The sequence below is a fragment of the Kogia breviceps genome, chromosome 13 (genome assembly GCF_026419965.1).
Source record: "Kogia breviceps isolate mKogBre1 chromosome 13, mKogBre1 haplotype 1, whole genome shotgun sequence".
NCBI lineage: Eukaryota > Metazoa > Chordata > Mammalia > Artiodactyla > Physeteridae > Kogia > Kogia breviceps.
The window spans coordinates 23,253,243-23,274,190 of NC_081322.1; the positions used below are offsets into that span (position 1 = coordinate 23,253,243).

A 20,948-nucleotide genomic window follows, 5' to 3' on the forward strand; every position below is an offset into this window, starting at 1 on the left:
TTATATACATATTTACTAAAAGACAGTCAAAAATAAGCTTTAAGAAGTAAGTCCTAAATAATTTTGAGGAACTTAGTATATAGTACTTATCTCTTTTCATCTTTGACATTAGTTTTATAAAATTGTGTTATTTATAAGATTGGGAAAAGTTTCCTATAGAGGCTTTAGTACATACTTTGAGCCAAATTGGTATAATAATGTCAACTGCAAGTTTGTGGTGAATTTAGCACGGTAGACTTATGCCCACTGCCTTATTTGAGTCAGAGAACAAAACCTCTCTTCATAGTTTGATTTAGATTGTGAATACATATGCAAGGGAACCTGACTGATATTGCCTGCTAGGATTTTTTGTTGCTCTGACACAGGTATTTCTTTCTAGGTAATTGTTCTGGGAACCCCTGCAGAAGAAGATGGTGGTGGCAAAATTGATTTAATCGAAGCAGGGGCTTTTAAAAATCTTGATGTTGTTTTTATGGCCCATCCATCTCAAGAGAATGCTGCTTATCTACCTGATGTGGCTGAACACGAGTGAGTAATCAAGTTGAAATAAACTTCCTCGTGGAAAACAGGCTATTAGAATACTTTAGTGACTTAACTGGAGGCTAAAACTCCGTATTTCTGCATTTAAAAAGTAAATTGAAAAAAAACAGTAAATTGAAAGATAATGATGTGATATTTGATTTCCATTGAACATTTGGTAGGCCCCTTCTAATTGAGATTTAATATGGTGTTCATAATTGAGCTGTTAAAATACTGCCTAAAAAGCATAAGAATAGCAAACAGTATGTTGACACATATGTTCCATTTTGAATTGAGAGGAATCTGGTTTCTGGACAATGTCTGTCCTTTGATATGGAGTTGCATTTGCAGTTGAATAGATCTGCAAGAGACAGCTTTGTTAGACTTGGGAAGAAAACACACTTCTCTAGGTTACTTATTTTGAGTTCTTTGCAAAAAGGATAAATTATATTCCTGATGAAAAACTACAGAAATTGACTAGCTGTGGATTTGATTGGCATTTGCCATTATATCCTTTTCTGATTTGTCTGGTGCTGAAACGTTTTATTTTCTTTTTTATCTTTCTCTATGTTGAAAAGCTCACTTTTTTTGGTACCTCGGAGCATGCATCATTTAAGTGGTTTAAATTTTTTACATCAGAAATTTCAACCATAATAGTTAATGGTCCAGTTAGGGGTCTGGTCCCAAGGAGCCATGGCTCAGCTGCTTGAGGAAAACCCCATGTTCTCCTCTGCAGTAGCCTGGGAGTAATCGCAGAACCACCCCAGCAGTGCTTCTAGATTGTGTGTTCAGTTATCCTGCATTTCTCTGCATCCCTTGTTTTCAGAGCATGACTATTTTAACTGTTCTGGTATTTTTGGTCTTATCACCAGGAATTGGTATTGTGACAGTAGGAAGAATCTTTCAACTTCCGTTTCGGGGATGCTGTACAGTAGTACACCTCTGGAAAACCTTAGAGGTTAGAAATCTCTGCCAGTGCCTCTGGCTAGAAGGAACCAGTGGCTGCAGGCAGGCTTCCCAGTCCATTAGCCTTCTAGGATTTAGAGTTAGGTAGGCTTCTTGGCCTTGATTCTGTAGTCAGTCCATTGGGCCTCAGGCCTTTTCTTAGTATCTGGCTTCTTAGATTTTTCATTTGCCAACTTTTAAGATGGAAAAGAGAGCAAAGGGCTTCCCTGGTGGCGCAGTGGTTGAGAATCCGCCTGCCGTTGCAGGAGACACAGGTTCGTGCCCTGGTCCGGGAAGATCCCACATGCCGCGGAGCAACTAAGCCCGTGAGCCATGGCCGCCAGGCCTGTGCATCCGGAGCCTGTGCTCCGCAACGGGAGAGGCCACAACAGTGAGAGGCCCGCACACTGCAAAAAAAAAAAAAAAAAAAAGAAAAGAGAGCAAGAACAAAAATTTAATTTAAAAAATTACTAATCTATTCATGCTAAAAATCTGTAACAATAAATAAGTTAAAGCACTATGTCCCTATTAATCACCTTTTTCACATCCAGTCCCTTTCTAGAGATATATATTCTTCCAGGACTTTGGGAGTGTATTTATAGACATAAAATAGGTACATGTATAAATTAAATTTTAAAGGAGGATTTTCCCCCCTCTGAAATAGTCTGCTAAATATATTGTTGATCTGGCTCTTTTTAAAATTAAACAATGTGTCTTGAATATCATTCCATATCAGTTTTTTTAAATGTGCTTTTTTAAAAAAAAGAATATTTATTTATTTTTGGCTGTGTTGGGTCTTCGTTTCTGTGCAAGGGCTTTCTCTAGTTGTGGTGAGCGGGGGCCACTCTTCATCGCGGGCCTCCCACTATCACGGCCTCTCTTGTTGCGGAGCACAGGCTCCAGACGCGCAGGCTCAGTAGTTGTGGCTCACGGGCCCAGTTGCTCCGCGGTATGTGGGATGTTCACGGACCAGGGCTCGAATCCATGTCCCCTGCAGTAGCAGGCGGATTCTCAACCACTGCACCACCAGGGAAGCCCTTAAATGTGCTTTTTAAGCCTAAAATACTAATGCTGATTGATATAAAACAGGCATTAACATTTCTTTTCCTGTAGTTTATTGTGCTTTAATTGTACATAGATTTGAACCCGAGAAGAAAAGGTGCTAGAGCCATTTTCATAAAGGACATCGTTTTCCATTTTATAATATTTATCACCAGTTTTGTTAAAATTCCAGTTTCTGGGTGATGGTGATAAGATATAGTTTGAGGAAATAACAAGTATCCTAAAATTTAAAATATATATTTGGATTTTGTTTTTTTAATAGAATGTTTGGAATCAGTAAAGAAATGCCATGAGCCTCCTGAATCTAGCTCATTAAAAAAAAAAAGTCTAGAGTGACTTTTTAATAATTTAAATGTGGGTACTGTTAATCAGGCTTAAAAGTGTTATCCAAACAAGTCACCATTATTAATTTTTTTTTTGGAGTTATCAGACAAGGCCATGAGTCATGTGTTCAAAGAGTTAAAAAAACAGGTGGAGGCAAGTCATCTTTATAAATAACTATTTAATGTACAATCCTTTCTCTAAACCTTATTGTTTTTTATTGTATCTGAGTAGACTGGTATGAGAACTATTAGGAAGTGGAAAAACAATTTATAAAATTTTAAGGGGGACGTCCCTGGTGGCGCAGTGGTTAAGAATCCTCCTGCCAGTTCAGGGGACACAAGTTCGAGCCCTCGTCTGGGAAGATCCCACATGCCACGGAGCAACTAAGCCCGTACGCCACAACTACTGAGTCTGCACTCTAGAGCCCATGAGCCACAACTACTGAGCCTGAGTGCCACAACTACTGAAGCCCGCACACCTAGAGCCCATGCTGCACAACAAGAGAAGCCACCACAATGAGAAGCCCGCGCACCGCAACAAAGAGTAGCCCCCGCTCACCGCAACTAGAGAAGCACGTGTACAGAAACAAAGACCCAACCCAGACAAAAATAAAATTAATTAATTAATTAATTATAAAAAAACTTTTAAGGTATTAGTGATACAGGTATTCTGGAACATTAATAAAATATTGGTCAGGAACAACTGACTTAATGCTAGAATATTTTCTAATACTGTGAATATAATCTGATTTTTAGAGGTTGTCTTAACCCATTTCAAATGTCACCTCCTTTCTGTCTTTCCTTGACCTTTCCCCACCCTTAAGACAAAAAGAATTAGAGTTTTTTCAGACCTTTGATGTAGAACTATCACAGTACAGTGTAGAAGGAGACAGGAGCCATCTCTTTTGTAATTCAGCACTTAATACAGTATTGCATTATTCGTTTAAATTGAATTGTGTACAGATTTAATTTGTACAGGAGCTTGATTGAGCAAAGTTTTTTTCCTCTGCTTTTTTGGAATGCCTTCTTTGTGTTAGTCACTGTATTACATAATAATAAACTAGAACTACGGTATGTAAATTGCTACATTATTGCTACAAATTAATTCAGCAGTGTGAATTGAATTAATTTTGAATAATAGTTGGGTAGTTCTGATTACTTGGATTTTCTTACTTTGGTGATATTGAAAAAAGTAATTCCGAATGATGTTTTGTTTCCTAGTGTGACTGTGAAGTACTATGGAAAAGCATCTCATGCTGCTGCTTATCCCTGGGAAGGACTAAATGCATTAGACGCTGCTGTCCTCGCCTACAACAATCTGTCTGTGTTAAGACAACAAATGAAACCTACCTGGAGAGTTCATGGTACGAATGTCAAATACTTTGGGTGATAGACGGCGCTTAATATATTTCAGTGCAATATAATTCCTTAATATTTGATTTAAAAAAACATTTGGGAACATTTTATGTACTTTATAAATATTCCAAAAATTTTTAACATTTTCAGAAATTCCTGGGACAGGATACTAGATGTTCATTTATATATGGGTAAGAAGAGAGTTAAGATTATTTGTACATAAATAGAATGGTCATTTTGAGTATTAGAAATAATGTTTTTATGTAAGGATCTATGTTCTTTCTGTGGATATTTGAAAGTTAGAACTTGATTTTTCAGTTATCCTCACTGTCTCAATAACAAAATTTCATCATTTCCTCATTTTAAAAAAAAGTGGTGTTTACTGGTTTTATGTACTCAAGTGCTGTTAATCCTAAGTAACATCTTTTTAAATTATGTGTATCACCTTAATACATATACAGTAATAAAGTATTGTCTTTAAGGTACAGATTTATATTTTAGTTTATTTCCTTATGATTTAAGAAATTACTATACTTTAAGTTCTGTTCTTTGCCTGATTTTGCTATAGTCTGAAATTAGTTTGTAACTGCACTTTTACCAATTTTCTACCTTAGTTTCTTTAAAAAGAATAAACAGGAATATGTAAAAAATATTTTTTTAAAACAGGTCATATAAAATAGGTTTTGCATACTTATTTTCATTATTATTTTGAATGGATACATCTTCCTTCTCAGTCTAGTTCCAAATAAATGCATTTGTTTTGACAGTTGGTAGTATATTTTGTCAACTTTGACTTGCAATGGTTTCTTTTTGGCATGAAAAATTATTTTCCCAGAGCCAAATGCTATTTAAAATGGGATTCTTGAAGTATGAGGGTAATTATAGAAGCTCATACCATTGGTTTTTTTCCTTATGTCAACAGTTTATCAAAATGTACAACTATAATAAAGCGCACTGAAATAAAAGTCTCTCCCAGAAGGCTTAAGATAGTTGTAAAAATTTCTAGCAGTTTCTTTATAGTCAGGAATCATAATTTCTTAACATCGTATAAATTCCTCAGACTAAAGTACATATAGACAGTTATTTTTTTTCCTATTAGCGAGAAAGTGTCACACTGTGCATAGAAACTTGTTGTATAGCATCAGAATCTTTGGGTGGCATATATGTGACGCTAATAAGTTTAAGTTATTTTTCTTTATGTATATATTGGCTGAAAAACTTTATGGGTGTATTTAAGCTTAAAGAAATGATCTCCAAGCTCCAAGCTCAATTCCAGTAATTTGGTTCTTTTTATAGGTATAATAAAAAATGGTGGTGTAAAACCCAATATCATTCCCTCTTATTCTGAACTAATCTATTACTTCCGTGCACCCTCAATGAAAGAACTTCCAGTTTTGACCAAAAAGGCAGAAGATTGCTTCAGAGCTGCAGCTTTGGCTACTGGGTGCACAGTAAGAACTTTTAAGAGTTAATCTAAGTTATAATCAGAAGTATGTATGTGGGCTGGGGTTGTTTATATTAAGTTACATTTAGAACCTAATTTGCCTCCCTTTTATTTGGTAATCAGTGCCTTGAATATGCAAAACCAGTTGACTGAATAGTTGATGTGAAAATCCTTCATTCTTATTTATTTTACTCAGTGTCTGCATAGGGAAGACTGCAGTCATCTTATTACACAGGACTTAGAATAACTGATATTGCTGAGCTAGACTCCCTGCCTTTTTGCAAGTTATATTTTTCCTTATTGGCAGTTATGCTTTTGGAATTGCTGTATATAGTTCCTGTAAAGGGAACTTTATGACAAAATCAGCCAAACCTGTTTTTGGTGAAGTCACAGGTATGTGTAGTAGTGATATAAATACTTATGGCTTGCTGGAATGAAAGTTAAAATAGACACAGTAGTCAAGAGGTTTTGTTTATTTGTCTCATAAAGTCAGCAACATTTATATACCGATCATATAGGGCATACAGTGGGATGAGAAGCTCCAGAATTGCATAAATCTTGCCCTGGGGCAAGCCTGTAGTCTGGTTGGAGAGAGATAAGATCTGGATTGTGCCTCTCAGCCTCACTGATTCTGTAACTTTTGGAAATGTTATTTAATATCTCTGGGCCTCCATTTTCTCTTGAAAAATGGAGATAATGATATAATCTATCATAGGGTTCTTATGAGAATTAAATGGTATAATGTTTGTGAAGAGTTAGGGCCAACACCTCATACCTTATTTTTTTCTGCCCTCAGTAGACTGGAGATGTATGATTTATTCAGATAGTAAGTGATTCTAAGACAGTATATGTTAAGTGTCCAAAGAGTAAAAAATTAAGCATTCATCCCTTATTTATTTATAATTATAAATATACATATTTAAAATATTTATAACATAAATACATGAACTATTATCACTAGCTAATATCCCAAGGTATAATATTGCCTTATAATAAGGTTCATTGTTATTAGATTTGAGTCTATATTTAAGTCTTATTTTCCTCAGTTTTACTGAGATAAAATTGACATACAGCACTGTATAAGTTTAAGGTATACAACATAATGATCTGACTTACATACATCATGAAATAGATTATCACAATAAGTTTGGTGAACATCCATCATGTCACATAGGTACAACATTAAAGAAATGGAGGGCTTCCCTGGTGGCGCAGTGGTTGAGAGTCCGCCTGCCGATGCAGGGGACGCAGGTTCGTGCCCCAGTCCAGGAAGATCCCACATGCCACGGAGCGGCTGGTCCATGAGCCATGGCCACTGAGCCTGCGCATCTGGAGCCTGTGCTCCGTTTTACATCCCTAGTACTTATTTACCTTATAACTGGCAGCTTGTACCTTTTGCCTACTTCTGCCTAATTCCCCCTCCCGCCAACACCCGACTCTGGAAGCCATAAATCTGATCTACTTTTCTATGAGTTTGCTTGTTTTTGAAGTATAATTGACCTACAATACTATGTTAGCTCCTGGTATACAACATAATGATTTGATAGTTCTTTTCATTTCAAAATGACCATCATGATAAGTCTAGTTGTCATCTGTCACCATACAAAGATATTACAGAATTATTGACTGTATTCCCCACACTGTACAGTATTCATACCTGTGACTCATTTATTTTGTACTGAATGTTTATAATCTCCCTCACCTACTACTCTTTTCTCCCAAACCCCCTTCCCTCTGGCAACAACCTGTTTGTTCTCCTTATGACCCTGTTTCTGTTTAGTTATAGTTGTTCATTTGTTTTGTTTTTTAGATTCCACATGTAAGTGAAATCATACAGTATTTGTCTTTCTTTGTCTGACTTATTTCACTTAACATAATACCCTCTAGGTCCGTCCATGTTGTCACAAATGGCAATGTTTCATTCTTTTTATACAGCTGATTAATACAGCTGATTAATATTCCATTGTATATATGTATACCTTTAGCTATTGTTTTTACGTTTCACCTATTGATGGATACTTAGACTGCTTCCGTATCTTGGCTATTGTAGATAATGCTGCAGTGAACATAGGGGTGCATATATCTTTTCAAATTAGCGTTTTTATTTTCTTCACATACCCAGAAGTGGAATTGCTGGAGAGTATAGTAGTTCTATTTTTAATTTTTTGAGGAATCCCCATGCTGTTTTCCATAGTGGTTGTTCCAATGTAGATTCCCACCAGTAGTGCACAAGGGTTCCCTTCTCTCCACATCCTCACCAACACGTATTCAGTCTTTTTCGATAATAGCCATTCTGACAGAGGTGAGATGCTATTTCATTGTGGTTTTGACTTGTATTTCCCTAATGATTAGTGATGTCGAGCATCTTTTCATGTGCCTGTTCCCGTCTGTATGTCTTCTGTAGAAAAATGTCTATTCAGCTTCTCTGCCCATTTTTTAATGGAGCTGTTTGGTTTTTTGCTATTGAGTTGTATGAGTTCTTTGTATATATTGAGTATTAACTCCTTGTTGGATCTATTGTTTGCAAACATCTTCTCCCATTCAGTGGTGGCCTTCTTATTTTGTTGATGGTAACCGTCACTGTTCAAAAACCTTTTAGTTTGATGTAGTCCCATTCATTTATTTTTACTTTTTTTTCCCTTGCCTGAAGAGACATATCCAAAATAAAAAATTGCTAAGTCTGATGTCAAAGAGCGAACTGCCTGTGTTTTTTTCTAGGAGTTTTATGGTTTTAGGTCTTACATTTAAATCTTTAATCCATTTTGAGCTTATTTTTGTATATGGTGTGAGAACATTTAAATCTTTAATCCATTTTGAGTTTATTTTTGTATATGGTGTGAGAAAGTAGTCCAGTTTAATTCTTTTGCATGTGGCTGTTCAGTTTTCCAAACACCACTTATGGAAAGACTGTCTTTTCTTCGTTGTATATTCTTGCTTCCTTTTTTGTTAATTGACCAAAGGTGCATGGGTTTATTTCTGGGCTGTCTGTTCTGTTCCATTGCTCTATGTATCTGTTTTTGTGCCAGTACCATACTGTTTTGATTACCATAGCTTTGTAGTATAGTTTGAAATCAGGGAGCATAATACCGACTTTTGTTTTTCTTTCTTAAGATTGTTTTGGCTATTCATGGTCTTTTGTGTTTCTTTATAAGTTTTAGAATTATTTGTTCTAGTTCTGTGAAAAATGCCATTGGAATTTTTATAGGGATTGCAGTGAATCTGTAGATTGCCTTGGGTAGTATGGTCATTTTAACAATATTAATTCTTCCAAACCTTGAACATGGTATATTTTTTCATCTGTTTGTCTCATCTTCATTTGCTTTCATCGGTGTCTTATAGTTTTCTACGTACAGGTCTTTTACTTCATTAGTTAGATTTATTCCTAGGTATCTTATTCTTTTTGATGAGATCATGAATGGGATTGTTTTCTTAATTTCTCTTTCTGATAGTTCATTGCTAGTGTATAGAAATGCAACAGATTTCTCTATATTAATTTTGTATCCTGCAACTTTATGATATTCATTGATGAGTTCTAGTAGTTTTTTGGTGGCATCTTTAGGGTTTTCTATGTATAGAATCATGTCATCTGCAAACTGTTGACAGTTTTACTTCTTCCTTTCCAGTTTGGATGCCTTTTATTTCTATTTTTTGTCTGATTGCTGTGGCTAGGACTTCCAATACTAAGTTGAATAGAAGTGGGCAGAGTGGGCATCCCTGTCTTGTTTCTGATCTTAGAGGAAATGCTTTCAGCTTTTTACTATTGATTAGGATGTTGGCTGTGGGCTTGTCGTCTATGACTTTTTTTTAATTATTAATTTTTATTGGAGTATAGTTGCTTTACAATGTTATGTTAGTTTCTGCTGTACAGCAAAATGAATCAGTTATACATATACATATATCCCCTCTTTTTCAGAGTTCCTTCCCATTTAGGTCACGACAGAGCATTGAGTAGAGTTCCTTGTGCTATACAGTAGCTATCTCATTAGTTATCTATTTTATGCATAGTAGTGTATGTAAGTCAATCCCAATCTCCCAGTTCATCCCACCCTTGGTGGGATCCCACCCTTCCCCCCTTGGTATCCATACGTTTGTTCTCTACTTGTGTTTCTCTATTTCTGCTTTGCAGATAAGTTCATCTGTATCATTTTTCTAGATTCCACATATAAGCAGTATTACATGATATTTGTTTTTCTCTTTCTGACTTACTTCACTCTGTATGACAGTCTCTAGGTCCATCTATGTCTCTGCAAATGGCACAGTTTCATTTCTTTTTATGGCTGAGTAATATTCCATTGTATATATGTGCCACATCTTCTTTATCCATTCCTCTGTTGATGGACATTTAGGTGGCTTCCACATCCTGGCTGCTGTAAATTGTGCTGCAGTGAACATTGGGGTGTAGGTGTCTTTCTGAGTTACAGTTTTCTCTAGGTATATTCCCAGGAATAGTGTTGCTGGGTCATATGGTAGTTCTGTTTTTAGTATTTTGAGGGACCTCCATACTATTCTCCACAGTGGCTGTACCAGTTTACCTTCCCACCAACAGTGTAGGAGGGTTCCCTTCTCTCCACACCTCTCCAGCATTTATTGTTTGTAGATTTTTTGATGATGGGCATTCTGACTGGTGTGAGGTGATATTATAGTTTTGATATGCATTTCTCTAATAATTAGTGATGTTGAACATGTTTTCATGTATTTGTTGCCCATCTATATGTCTTCTTTGGAGAAATGTCTATTTAGGTCTTCCACCCATTTTTTGATTTTTTTTTTTTTTTATATTTAGCTGCATGAACTGTTTGTATATTTTGGAGATTAATCTCTTGTCGGTTGCATCATTTGCAAATATTTTCTCCCAGTCTGAGTGTTGTCTTTTCCTTTTTGTTTATGGTTTCCTTTGCTTTGCAAAAGCTTTTAAGTTTAATTAGGTCCCGTTTGTTTATTTTTGGTTTTATTTTTGTTACTGTAGGAGGTGGGTCAAAAAAGACTTTGCTGCAATTTATGTCAAAGTGTTCTGCCTATGTTTTCCTCTGAGAGTGTCTGGCCTTCCATTTAGGTCTTTAATCCATTTTGAGTTTATTTTTGTGTCTGGTGTTAGGGAGCATTCTAATTTCATTCTTTGACATGTAGCTGTCCAGTTTTCCCAACACCATTTGTTGAAAGACTGTCTTTTCTCCATTGTATATTTTTGCTTCCTCTCTCATAGATTAGGTGACCATAATTAGGTGCATGGGTCTATCTCTGGGCTCTCTATCTCTATCTGTTCATTGATCTATATTTCTGTTTGACTTTTGTTATTGAGGTATGTTCCCTCTACACCTCCTTTGTGGAGAGGTTTTTGTTTTTATTTATTTATTTATTTATTTTATTCTTGGCTGTGTTGATTCTTCGTTGCTACATGCAGGCTTTCTCCAGTTGCGGTGAGCAGGAGGCACTCTTCGCCATGGTGTGTGGGCTTCTCATTGCGGTGGCTTCTGTTGTTGCGGAGCATGGGCTCTAGGCACATGGCCTTCAGTAGTTGTGGTGCACGGGCTCAGTATTTGTGGCACATGGGCTCAATAGTTGTGGCTCGCAGGCTCTAGAGCACAGGCTCAGTAGTTGTGGTGCATGGGCTTAGTTGCTCCGTGGCACATGGGATCTTCCTGGACCAGGGCTTGAACCCATGTCCCCTGCATTGGCAGGTGGATTCCTAACCACTGCACCACCAGGGAAGTCCCCAAGAGTTTTTATCATAAAGGGATGTTGAATTTTGTCAAAAGCTTTTTCTGCATCTATTGAAATGATCATATGATTTTTATTCTTCAATTTATTAATGTGGTGTATCACGTTGATTAATTTGTGGATATTGAACCATTCTTGTTGCATCCCTGGGATAAATTGCACTTGATCGTAGTATATAATCCTTTTAATGTATTGTTGAATTCAGTTTGCTAATATTTTGCTGAGGAATTTTGCATTTATGTTACCTGTGATACTGTCCTGTAATTTCATTTTTTGTGACATCTTTGTCTTGTTTTGGTGTCAAAGTGATACTGGTTTTATAGAATGAGTTTGGAAGTGTTCCTTCCCTGCAACTTTTTGGAATAGTTTGAGGATAGGTATTGACTCTTTTCTAAATTGTTTGGTAGAATTCACTTGTGAAGTCACATGATTCTGGACTTCTGTTTATTAGAAGTTTCTTTTTATTACTGATTTATTTCATGAATTTCATTACTGGTAATTGGACTGTTCATATTTTCTATTTCTTCCTGTTTCAGTCTTGGGAGATGGTACATTTCTAGGAATCTGTTTATTTCTTCTAGGTTGTCCACTTTACTGGCGTATAATTGTTCATAGTAATCTCTTGGGATCCTTTTTTTTTTCTGTGGTGTCATTTGTAACTTTTGCTTTTTCATTTCTGATTTTAGTGATTTGGGCCCTGTCTTTTTTTCTTGATGAGTCTGGCTAAAGGTTTGTCAATTTTGTTTATCTTTTCAAAGAACCAGCTCTTAGTTTCTATATTTTCTTTTGTTTTTTTTTAGGCTCTATTTCATTTATTTCTGCTCTGATCTTTATGATTTCTTTCCTTCTACTACAGGTTTTGTTTGTTGTTCTTTTCTAGTTCCTTTAGGTGTAAGGTTAGATTGTTTATTGGAGATTTTTATTGTTTCCTGAGGTAAGCTTGTATTGCTATAAACTTCTCTCTCAGAACAGCTTTTGCTGCGTCTTGTGGATTTTGCATTGTTGTGTTTCCATTTTCATTTGTCTCCAGGTATTTTTATTTCCTCTTTGACTTATTTAGTGACCCATTGGTTGTTTAGGAGCATTGTTTAGCTTCCACACATTTGTGATTTTTGCAGTTTTCTTCTTGTAGTTGATTTCTAGTCTCATATGTGTGGTCAGAAAAGATGCTTCAGGGGGCTTCCCTGGTGGCACAGTGGTTGAGAGTCTGCCTGCCAATGCAGGGGACACGGGTTCGTGCCCTGGTCTGGGAAGATCCCACATGCCGCGGAGCGGCTAGGCCCTTGAGCCATGGCCGCTGAGCCTGTGTGTCCAGAGCCTGTGCTCCGCAACAGGAGAGGCCACAACAGTGAGAGGTCCGCATACCGCAAAAAAAAAAAAAAGAGAGAGAAAAAAAAGAAAAGATGCTTCATATGATTTCAGTCTTCTTAAATTTACTGAGACTTGTTATGTGGTCTAGCATGTTACCTGTCCTGGAGAATGTTGTATGTATCCTTGAAAAGAATGTGTATTCTGCTGCTTTTGGATGGAATGTTCTATATATGTATCTGTTATGTCCATCTGGCCTTAATGTGTCATCCAAGGCCAGTGTTTCCTTATTGGTTTTCTGTTTGGATGATCTGTTCCTTGATGTAAGTAGAGTGTTACCATGTTACAGTCCATTTCTCCCTATATGTTAGCTAATATTTGCTTTATGTATTTTGGTGTTCCATATGTTGGGTGCATATATATTTATAAATGTTGTATCTTCTTGTTGGATTGACCTCTTGATCATTATGTAATGTCATTCTTTGTCTTTTGTTACAATCTTGTTTTAAAGTCTGTTTTGTCTGATGTAAGTATTGCTATCCTGGCTTTCTTTTCATTTCCATTTGCATGGAAATGCCTTTTTCCATCCCTACACTTTCAGTCTGTCTGTGTCTTTAGATCTGAAATGAGTCTCTTGTAGGCAGCATATATATGGGTCTTGTTTTTGTATCCATTCAACCACTCTGTGTCCTTTTTTTTTTTTTTTTTCAGCCATGCCATGTGGCTTGCAGGATCTTAGTTCCCTGACCAGGGATTGAACCTGGGTCCCGGCAGTGAAAGCAATGAGTCCTAACCACTGGACCACCAGGGAATTCCCCATATTTGGATTCTTCTCTCTTTTTTGTATATGTATCTATTATAGACTTTGGATTTGTGGTTTCCATGAGGTTTATAAATAGCAATCTCTATACATTGTGGTTATTTTAAGTTACTGATCTCTTAAGTTCGAATGCATTTTAACGACCCTGTGTTTTTATTCCTTCCCCTCACCTTTACTGTTTTTGATATCATTTTACAACCTTTTCTTCTGTGTATCCCTTAACTCCTTATTATAGATATAGATATCTATCTATATCCTTCCTATGAGCTTTATAAGTGGTTGATCTATTAATATTACCTTTACTGTGTATTTACCTTTAGCAGTGTGATTTTTCCTTTTGTAATTTTCATATTTCTAGTTGTGTGGCAAGAAGTCCTTTTAACATTTCTCGTAAAACTGGTTTCGTGATGCTGAACTCTTAACTTTTGCTTGTCTGTAAAACTTTTGATCTCTCCTTCAAATCTGAAGGAAAGCATTGTCAGGTAGAGTATTATTGGTTGTAGGCTTTTCCCTTCCATCACTTTAAGGATTGCTATATTGTGCTATTCCCTTCTGGCCTGCAGAGCTTCTGCTGAAAAGTCAGCTGATAGCCATATAGGAACTCCTTTGCACAGAACTTGTTGCTGTCTTCTTTCTGCTTTTTATATTCTCTCATCATCTTTTAAATTTAAAAAAAAATTATTTAATTTATTTATTTACTTTTGGCTGTGTTGGGTCTTCGTTGCTGTACGTGGGCTTTCTCTAGTTGTAGCGAGCAGGGGCTATTCTTCGTTGAGGTGCGCAGGCTTCTCATTGCGGTGGCTTCTCGTTGCGGAGCACTGGCTCTAGGCACGTGGGCTTCAGTAGTTGTGGTGCAAAGGCTCAGTAGTTGTGGCTTGCAGGCTCTAGAGCACAGGCTCAGTAGTTGTGGCGTACGGGCTTAGTTGCTCTGTGGCATGTGGGATCTTCCCAGACCAGGGTTCGAACCCATGTCCCCTGCCTTGGCAGGCAGATTCTTAACCACTGCCACCAGGGAAGCCCCTCTCTCTTTCTCTTTAATTTTTGCCATTTAAGGACAGCATGATCCTCTTTGGGTTGATACTATTTGGGATTCTCTGTGTTTCTTGGAGTAGATGTCTGTTTCCTTTCCCAGGTTAGGGAAGTTTTCAGTTATTATGTCTTCAAATATGTTCTCTGCTCCTTTTTCTCTCTCTCTTCTCCTTCTAGACCCTGATAATATGAATGTTAGTACTCTTGATGTTGTCCCAGAGGACTCTTAAACTGTCTTCATTTTTAAAAATTCATTTTTCTTTTTTCTCTTCAGCTTGAGTGATTTTCACTACTCTGTCTTCCAGTTTGCTGGTCCATTCGTCTGTATCGTCTAATCTACTATTGATTCCTTCTAGTGTATTTCTTATTTCAGTTATTATATTCGTTAGCTCTGATTCTTTTTTATATTTTCTAACTCTTTGTTAAAAACTTCTGACTCCGGGCTTCCCTGGTGGCGCAGTGGTTGAGAATCCGCCTGCCGATGCAGGAGACACGGGTTCGTGCCCTGGTCTGGGAAGATCCCACATGCCGCGGAGCAACTAAGCCCGTGAGCCATGGCCGCTAGGCCTGCACGTCCGGAGCCTGTGCTCCGCAACGGGAGAGGCCACAACAGTGAGAGGCCTGCACACTGCAAAAAAAAAAAAAAAACTTCTGACTCCTCACTCTGTTCATCCATTTTTCTGAGTTTTTTGAGCATCTTTATGATTGTTACCTTAAACATCTTATCAGATAGATTACTTATCTCCTCTTCTCCTATATTTTAAATAGTCTTTTAGTAATATTTTATATTTTGGCTGACTTGTAGCATCTACTTAGGTTGTCATTGTTTCTAACTTAGATGTTGCTAAAAGTAGAATATTATCTCTGCCATTTTATAATTGGTTTTTGCTAATGCTATTGGGATTATCTTTAGTTTGTGGGAGTATTGCCCATTTTTGATTTAGTCAAATCTAAATCTGTAAATCCTCTTAACTGGGCACATATAAACTGCTTCTGTATCTTCATGCACTGAAATTAATAAATGAGGACCACAGTCAACCCTTCCGCATTATGAATCTTCTGTCTTGCTCAGGATATGTTATACCTTTCAGACCAGGCAGTGGTGTCAGTGTCAGTGTCAGTTTGTATATTGAAAATCTGTAAATCTTGATTTCTTTCTTTTAGAGGCTATAGCCTACAGCAGTGTTTCTTAAATATGTGGTTTTGGGACCACATGCATCAAAATTACTTGGCGGTGCTGGCTAAAATGGAGACTCCTGGCCTCTCCCACACCCTGTTTAGGGACTGACGTTGAGACTCACTGACTACGTGCCCTCATGTGCATTGGTGCATATATAATGTAAAGGAGATAGGGTCCTAGGAACTCCCGTTATAGAAAAACATACTTTTTTAAGGTAAAAGATTTGAGAGAGTTTATATCCTGAAGGGGAGGTGCCTCCTCTTAAACCTCTTTCTGTTAGAGAACTATTGCTAGTTTGAAAATTAGATAGTGAATTTGAGTTTCTTAATTCAAAATTTGTTTTATAATTTTTTTATTAGGTAGAAATTAAAGGTGGAGCACATGATTATTACAATGTTCTTCCCAATAAGAGCCTATGGAAAGCTTATATTGAAAATGGAAAAAAGCTGGGAATAGACTTCATTTCAGAAGATGCAATGTTGAATGGCTCTTCAGGTGATTAAGTTCTTTCAAACATATCATATGCTATTTGAGGAAGGGAAGTACCATCCATGGTTAAATGGTTTTGTTTAACAGCTTTCGAGGTTGGGGGAGGTATTGCTTGTGATTTTTAATGAGATTTTTCACAAACTTAATGGGTAGGGGAAAGAGACTAATGCACTCTTCAGTGAATGTAGAATGTCAAGTGAACAGATTTGTTTTTAGAAATCGCCAACATACTCTTTGCTTTATATTCTAAATATTTCTAGTGTTTAAATTTGCTTAGTTCTAATTTTTAAGTAAGCTACTTAAAGGGGAAATAGAATTTTAATTCATCTCCAGTCATCAGTAAGCAGGTTACTAAGGACTTAGTTATATGGGGGCATTTTCAGTTTCTGAGGAGTTGTTAGAATTTAAATAATCATAAGCATATCAGGTTATTTTAGTTTTTTTTTCCTTTTAAGAGCATTATTACTAATACATTTGCATGTTAGAAAAGCCTCTCTTAAAATATAATAATAAATGTTGATGAAATAGACTCAGAGGGACTTGGAGATAAAAACAGGGTGTTGATGTCATTCAGTGAGGTAAGAGTTCAGGAGAAAGAGCAGGCTGGAGTATGGTGGGTTGGTATTAATTATTAGTTTGTTAAATTTGAGGTGTTCACAGGACTTCTAAGGAAAGCTGTCCGGTAGCCTGTTCCAAAAGTTGTTTGGGTGGAGACTTAGGGGTTGTCAATACATGAGAGGTGATTGAAAACATAGGTTTCCATGTTGATGAGGTTGCCCAAGTACACAGGAGGAGGAGTAGCCCAGAGACGAAACCCTAGGGATCACCAGTACTCAGGTGACAGGTGAAGGAAAGTGACTGGAGAGGGAGACAGAGAAAGCCAGACAGTCAGGAGAGTGGAGTCATGGAAACCAAAAGAGTAGAGAATTTCTAGAAAGGAAGGAGCAGTCAATCATGTCAGGTGCTATAGAGATTAAGATAAGTGTGCTTTCGTGTCCATTGGACTAGCAATTAGAAATTCATGGTTTGTCTTAAACTTTCCAAGGATCTACTGATTTTGGAAATGTTACGTTTGTGGTTCCTGGGATTCATCCATATTTTTACATTGGATCTAATGCCTTGAATCATACAGAACAATATACTGAAGCTGCAGGTAAGTGTTATTACAAGTGAATGTTTTGGCACATACTCTTTTTTTTTTTTTTTTTTTTTTTTTTTTTTTTTTTTGCGGTATGCGGGCCTCTCACTGTTGTGGCCTCTCCCGTTGCAGAGCACAGGCTCCGGAAGCGCAGGCCTAGCGGCCATGGCTCACGGGCTTAGTTGCTCCGCAGCATGTGGGATCTTCCCGGACCAGGGCACGAACCCGTGTCTCCTGCATCGGCAGGCGGACTCTCAACCACTGCGCCACCAGGGAAGCCCGGCACATACTCTTTTTGTAGTTGCCTTTCTCACTGTTTAGTTTAGCCTATTATTACTTCTTTACCTAACAGCACCTCAGGAAATACTATATTGTGGTGGGCAGTTGGAGAGGCAATTTAGATATTGAGAGCTAACCAGAAAACTAATAAAGTAATTGTAATACCTATGAGGTTATCTTTATTCATTTTATCTACCTTTTAGGATCACAAGAAGCTCAGTTCTACACTTTGCGAACGGCCAAAGCTCTGGCAATGACTGCATTGGATGTTATTTTTAAACCAGAGCTGCTAGAAAGCATCAGAGAGGACTTTAAATTGAAACTTCAAGAAGAAGAGTTTTTCAATACAGTAGAATAAAAGGAAGATTTAGGAGCCAGTCACGGATCATGAAGAAGAAGTGATGATTTTCTTCCTTAATCTTTTTTAATGAGGGAGGAGGGCATGGCTTGTTTTTCAGTCGTAAGGGAGTCATATTCCTCTTACCTGAAAAGTGAGGACATGATGTGGAGAAAACACATTACCTCATATCTAGAGTGAAAATTTCACAAATCTGTTTATGATGGCGTTGTTACATTTCAGGGCTGGTGTGTGATGGCATTTCATAAACAACCTGGATGACACATGGTTTATCAGTGATAACATTTTATAAATCCATATGTTGTGTGAGTGTATTTTGAAAGATCCAAGAGATTTCAAGCCTTATATCCAGAATTGCCACATGAAAGATTTTTTTTGATATAGGGTGGTAACATTGTCCTATGAAGTTGTTTTAAAATTCAAGTTCTAAATTTAGGGAAGGTTCATTTGGAATATCTGACTATATCTGTTTCGGTTTAGAGAATTTCTTCATTGACAGTAAAAGTACGCTTTTTATCAGAAATGCTATGGGGAAACAACTAGAAACTCAGGTACAAAGAATAAGCTTTAGTTTTACCATTTGAAGGAAAATGAAAATGTTCTTTTTTATATATAATTTACTCTGAGAGGTGGCATTAAAATGCCATTCCTCATTCCATATTTCAGTAATAGAAAAAATGGTAAATAGATAGGATTAGACTCTTCCTGTAAGGTGTTTGCTTGGTAGCCCCATGTGTTTCAGAGGAATTTAATTAGAGGAGTGATGTCTGCTTATCTTTAATGTTAATGCCATATAACTGATCCCCTCTACCTAGCAGCCCTATTCAGGTTTCTTCTCAGAAGCTAGCCTGTCCAGCTTGAGTAAACTCAGTAGTTTATTAAATTTAGGGGACAGAATTCTAACCCTCCTTAAGCCCCATGCTAGCTCAATATAAACTAAAAAGCATTGTCAAGTTTTTTCCTGGTGTGACTTTCTTGAACATGATAAAAGAATGTGAAACAAGTATCCGGTAAAACAAATATTTTAAGCTGTGACTATAGTAAAGGTCCAGTAGACTTTATTTTAAAGGGAGTCCTCAAATTTGATGTAAGCATTCCAGAAATGGAAGGGGAAGGAGGGAAAAGTGAGCATTTGGCCTCTGCTGCAAGCACGTCACTCGGGTGCTCTGTGCCTTCCACTCCTCGTTTGGAAAGTTAGGTTAGATCCTTCATCCTTACAGTCCTTTAAACCTCTAATTCCTCCGGGAAGATCCCACATGCCGCGGAGCTGCTGGGCCCGTGAGCCATGGCCGCTGAGGCTGCACGTCCAGAGCCTGTGCTCCGCGATGGGAGAGGCCACAACAGTGAGAGGCCCGCATACCGCAAAAAAAAAAAAAAAAAAAAAAAAAAAAAGAAATACGTGCATAAACCTCTAATTCCTATTCTATCTGAAACTATTTAAAGTTGAAACAAGGAGAAGGGAATTAGGGTGGAGAGTTAGTAGTTGAGAATTGCTTTTCTTCTATATCAGAGGTCTGCAGGCTGCGGCCTAATTTGGCAAGCAGCCTGATTCTGTATGGCTAGCATGCTGGAAATGGTCTGTACATTTTTAAAGGGTTGTAGAAAAAAGTAAAGCATCAGAGACCAGATCGTGTGACCTGCAAAACCTAAAATATTTACAGTCTGGCCCTTTGTAAGATAAAGTTTGCCAGCCCATCCTATGTAACAGTAAAATGAAAACTGTTTCTCTTTGACTATATCATATAATCAGATCTTCTCCTAGAAGAAAACTTGAAGCCTCTGAATTGAAAACATTAAGAAAGAGATGTAGACAGCAGTGCTCTGTGTTGACCGTTATAATGCATCAGTGGTTTCTCCTCATTTAGGGTTCTGGCTCTTTCGAAGTTTGCTTTCTTTTAGCATTTACTTTGTTCTGGGATACAGCTACCCTGCTGCCTTAAGGCTGTCCTCTGTGCAAGCTGCTCTTCTAACCCTTCACATCAGCTTTTAGAACATGATCCTCCATGACACTCTGATTATTTATAATCTCAAACAGGCATGGTTCGTATGTATTTTACAAACAGAATAGGGATCAACAAAGGCTTCACGCTGAGAATTGGATATGTCCAAGACCTCTGGTTTATAAAAACAGAATTTCCTAATTATCAATTTAATACATTTCTCAACTACAAGCTTCAAATTCCTTATATAAATCCTGCACTTTAAGGAATGTGGTTTTATTTTCTAAAGCCTCGCTAAAATTCTAGGACAGTGATTGTTAACTGGTGTCCTGACACACTGATATTCTGTCTTTTGTGAACTGTCATAAGTTAATTGTTACTCATACAAAGTATTTGTGATGAATTTACTTTTTAAAAACGAATCAGAGAAAATGTCAGGTTAGCATTCTGTTGTTGCCGATTCACTTGTGTTCTGCTAAGCATCCTGCATGAGAGAGCAAGGTGTCGAGTTGCTGCTGATGTGCAGGGGAGAGGTACAGTCTGTACTAGTGCTATCCGCCACAACCCAGTCAGAGGAGGTAATGTTGACATGCCGCTAAGATTGGTGTCCCTTCTGAGTTTCCGTAAGATTTTGTTTTCCTTTCAACATTTAAAAAACATGGTCAAAATATGGGATTACCCATTGAAATATGTCCTGGATTTATCATGTTAGAAAAGAGGTTGAGATGCTCCAGAGTTTATCTAGAAGTATATATATTTTTTCCCCAGATCTCACCTTGACATTTTACATTATTTTACTTTAAGTTATTTAATATAATTCAGAATTTTTAAATCCCATTTTACTTTTTATATATCAATGAATTAACTGAGCCATATTACACTAAAAAGTGTAAATAAATAACAAATCAATGCTGAGTCAAAAAATCTGTCCAGAGGAACAACTGTAGCTAATCTTCACTATGCCATTTGAATTTGGGAGCCTGCTTCATTTGTAATGGTAGTTTTTCCTTTTGGAACTAAGTTCTTTCTTTATCCTCATA

The 20,948-nt window shown here is 37.1% G+C and overlaps 1 protein-coding gene across 2 annotated transcripts in view; it reads left to right on the forward strand.

Annotated features, from left to right (window-relative positions):
* PM20D2 (peptidase M20 domain containing 2) overlaps positions 1–20,948 on the forward strand; it is a 33,341-nt gene that overhangs the window by 2,440 nt on the left and 9,953 nt on the right. The window contains exons 2-7 of one of the 2 annotated variants that reach the window (XM_059083250.2): positions 380–528; positions 4,071–4,213; positions 5,502–5,656; positions 16,064–16,199; positions 17,239–17,346; positions 17,814–18,921. In XM_059083250.2, coding sequence (XP_058939233.1) covers positions 380–528; positions 4,071–4,213; positions 5,502–5,656; positions 16,064–16,199; positions 17,239–17,346; positions 17,814–17,968 — 846 coding nt within the window. In that variant the 3' untranslated portion in view covers positions 17,969–18,921. Of the gene's footprint in view, positions 1–379; positions 529–4,070; positions 4,214–5,501; positions 5,657–16,063; positions 16,200–17,238; positions 17,347–17,813; positions 18,922–20,948 lie in introns of those variants that run through there. The other variant, XM_067011460.1, reaches the window with a different exon arrangement.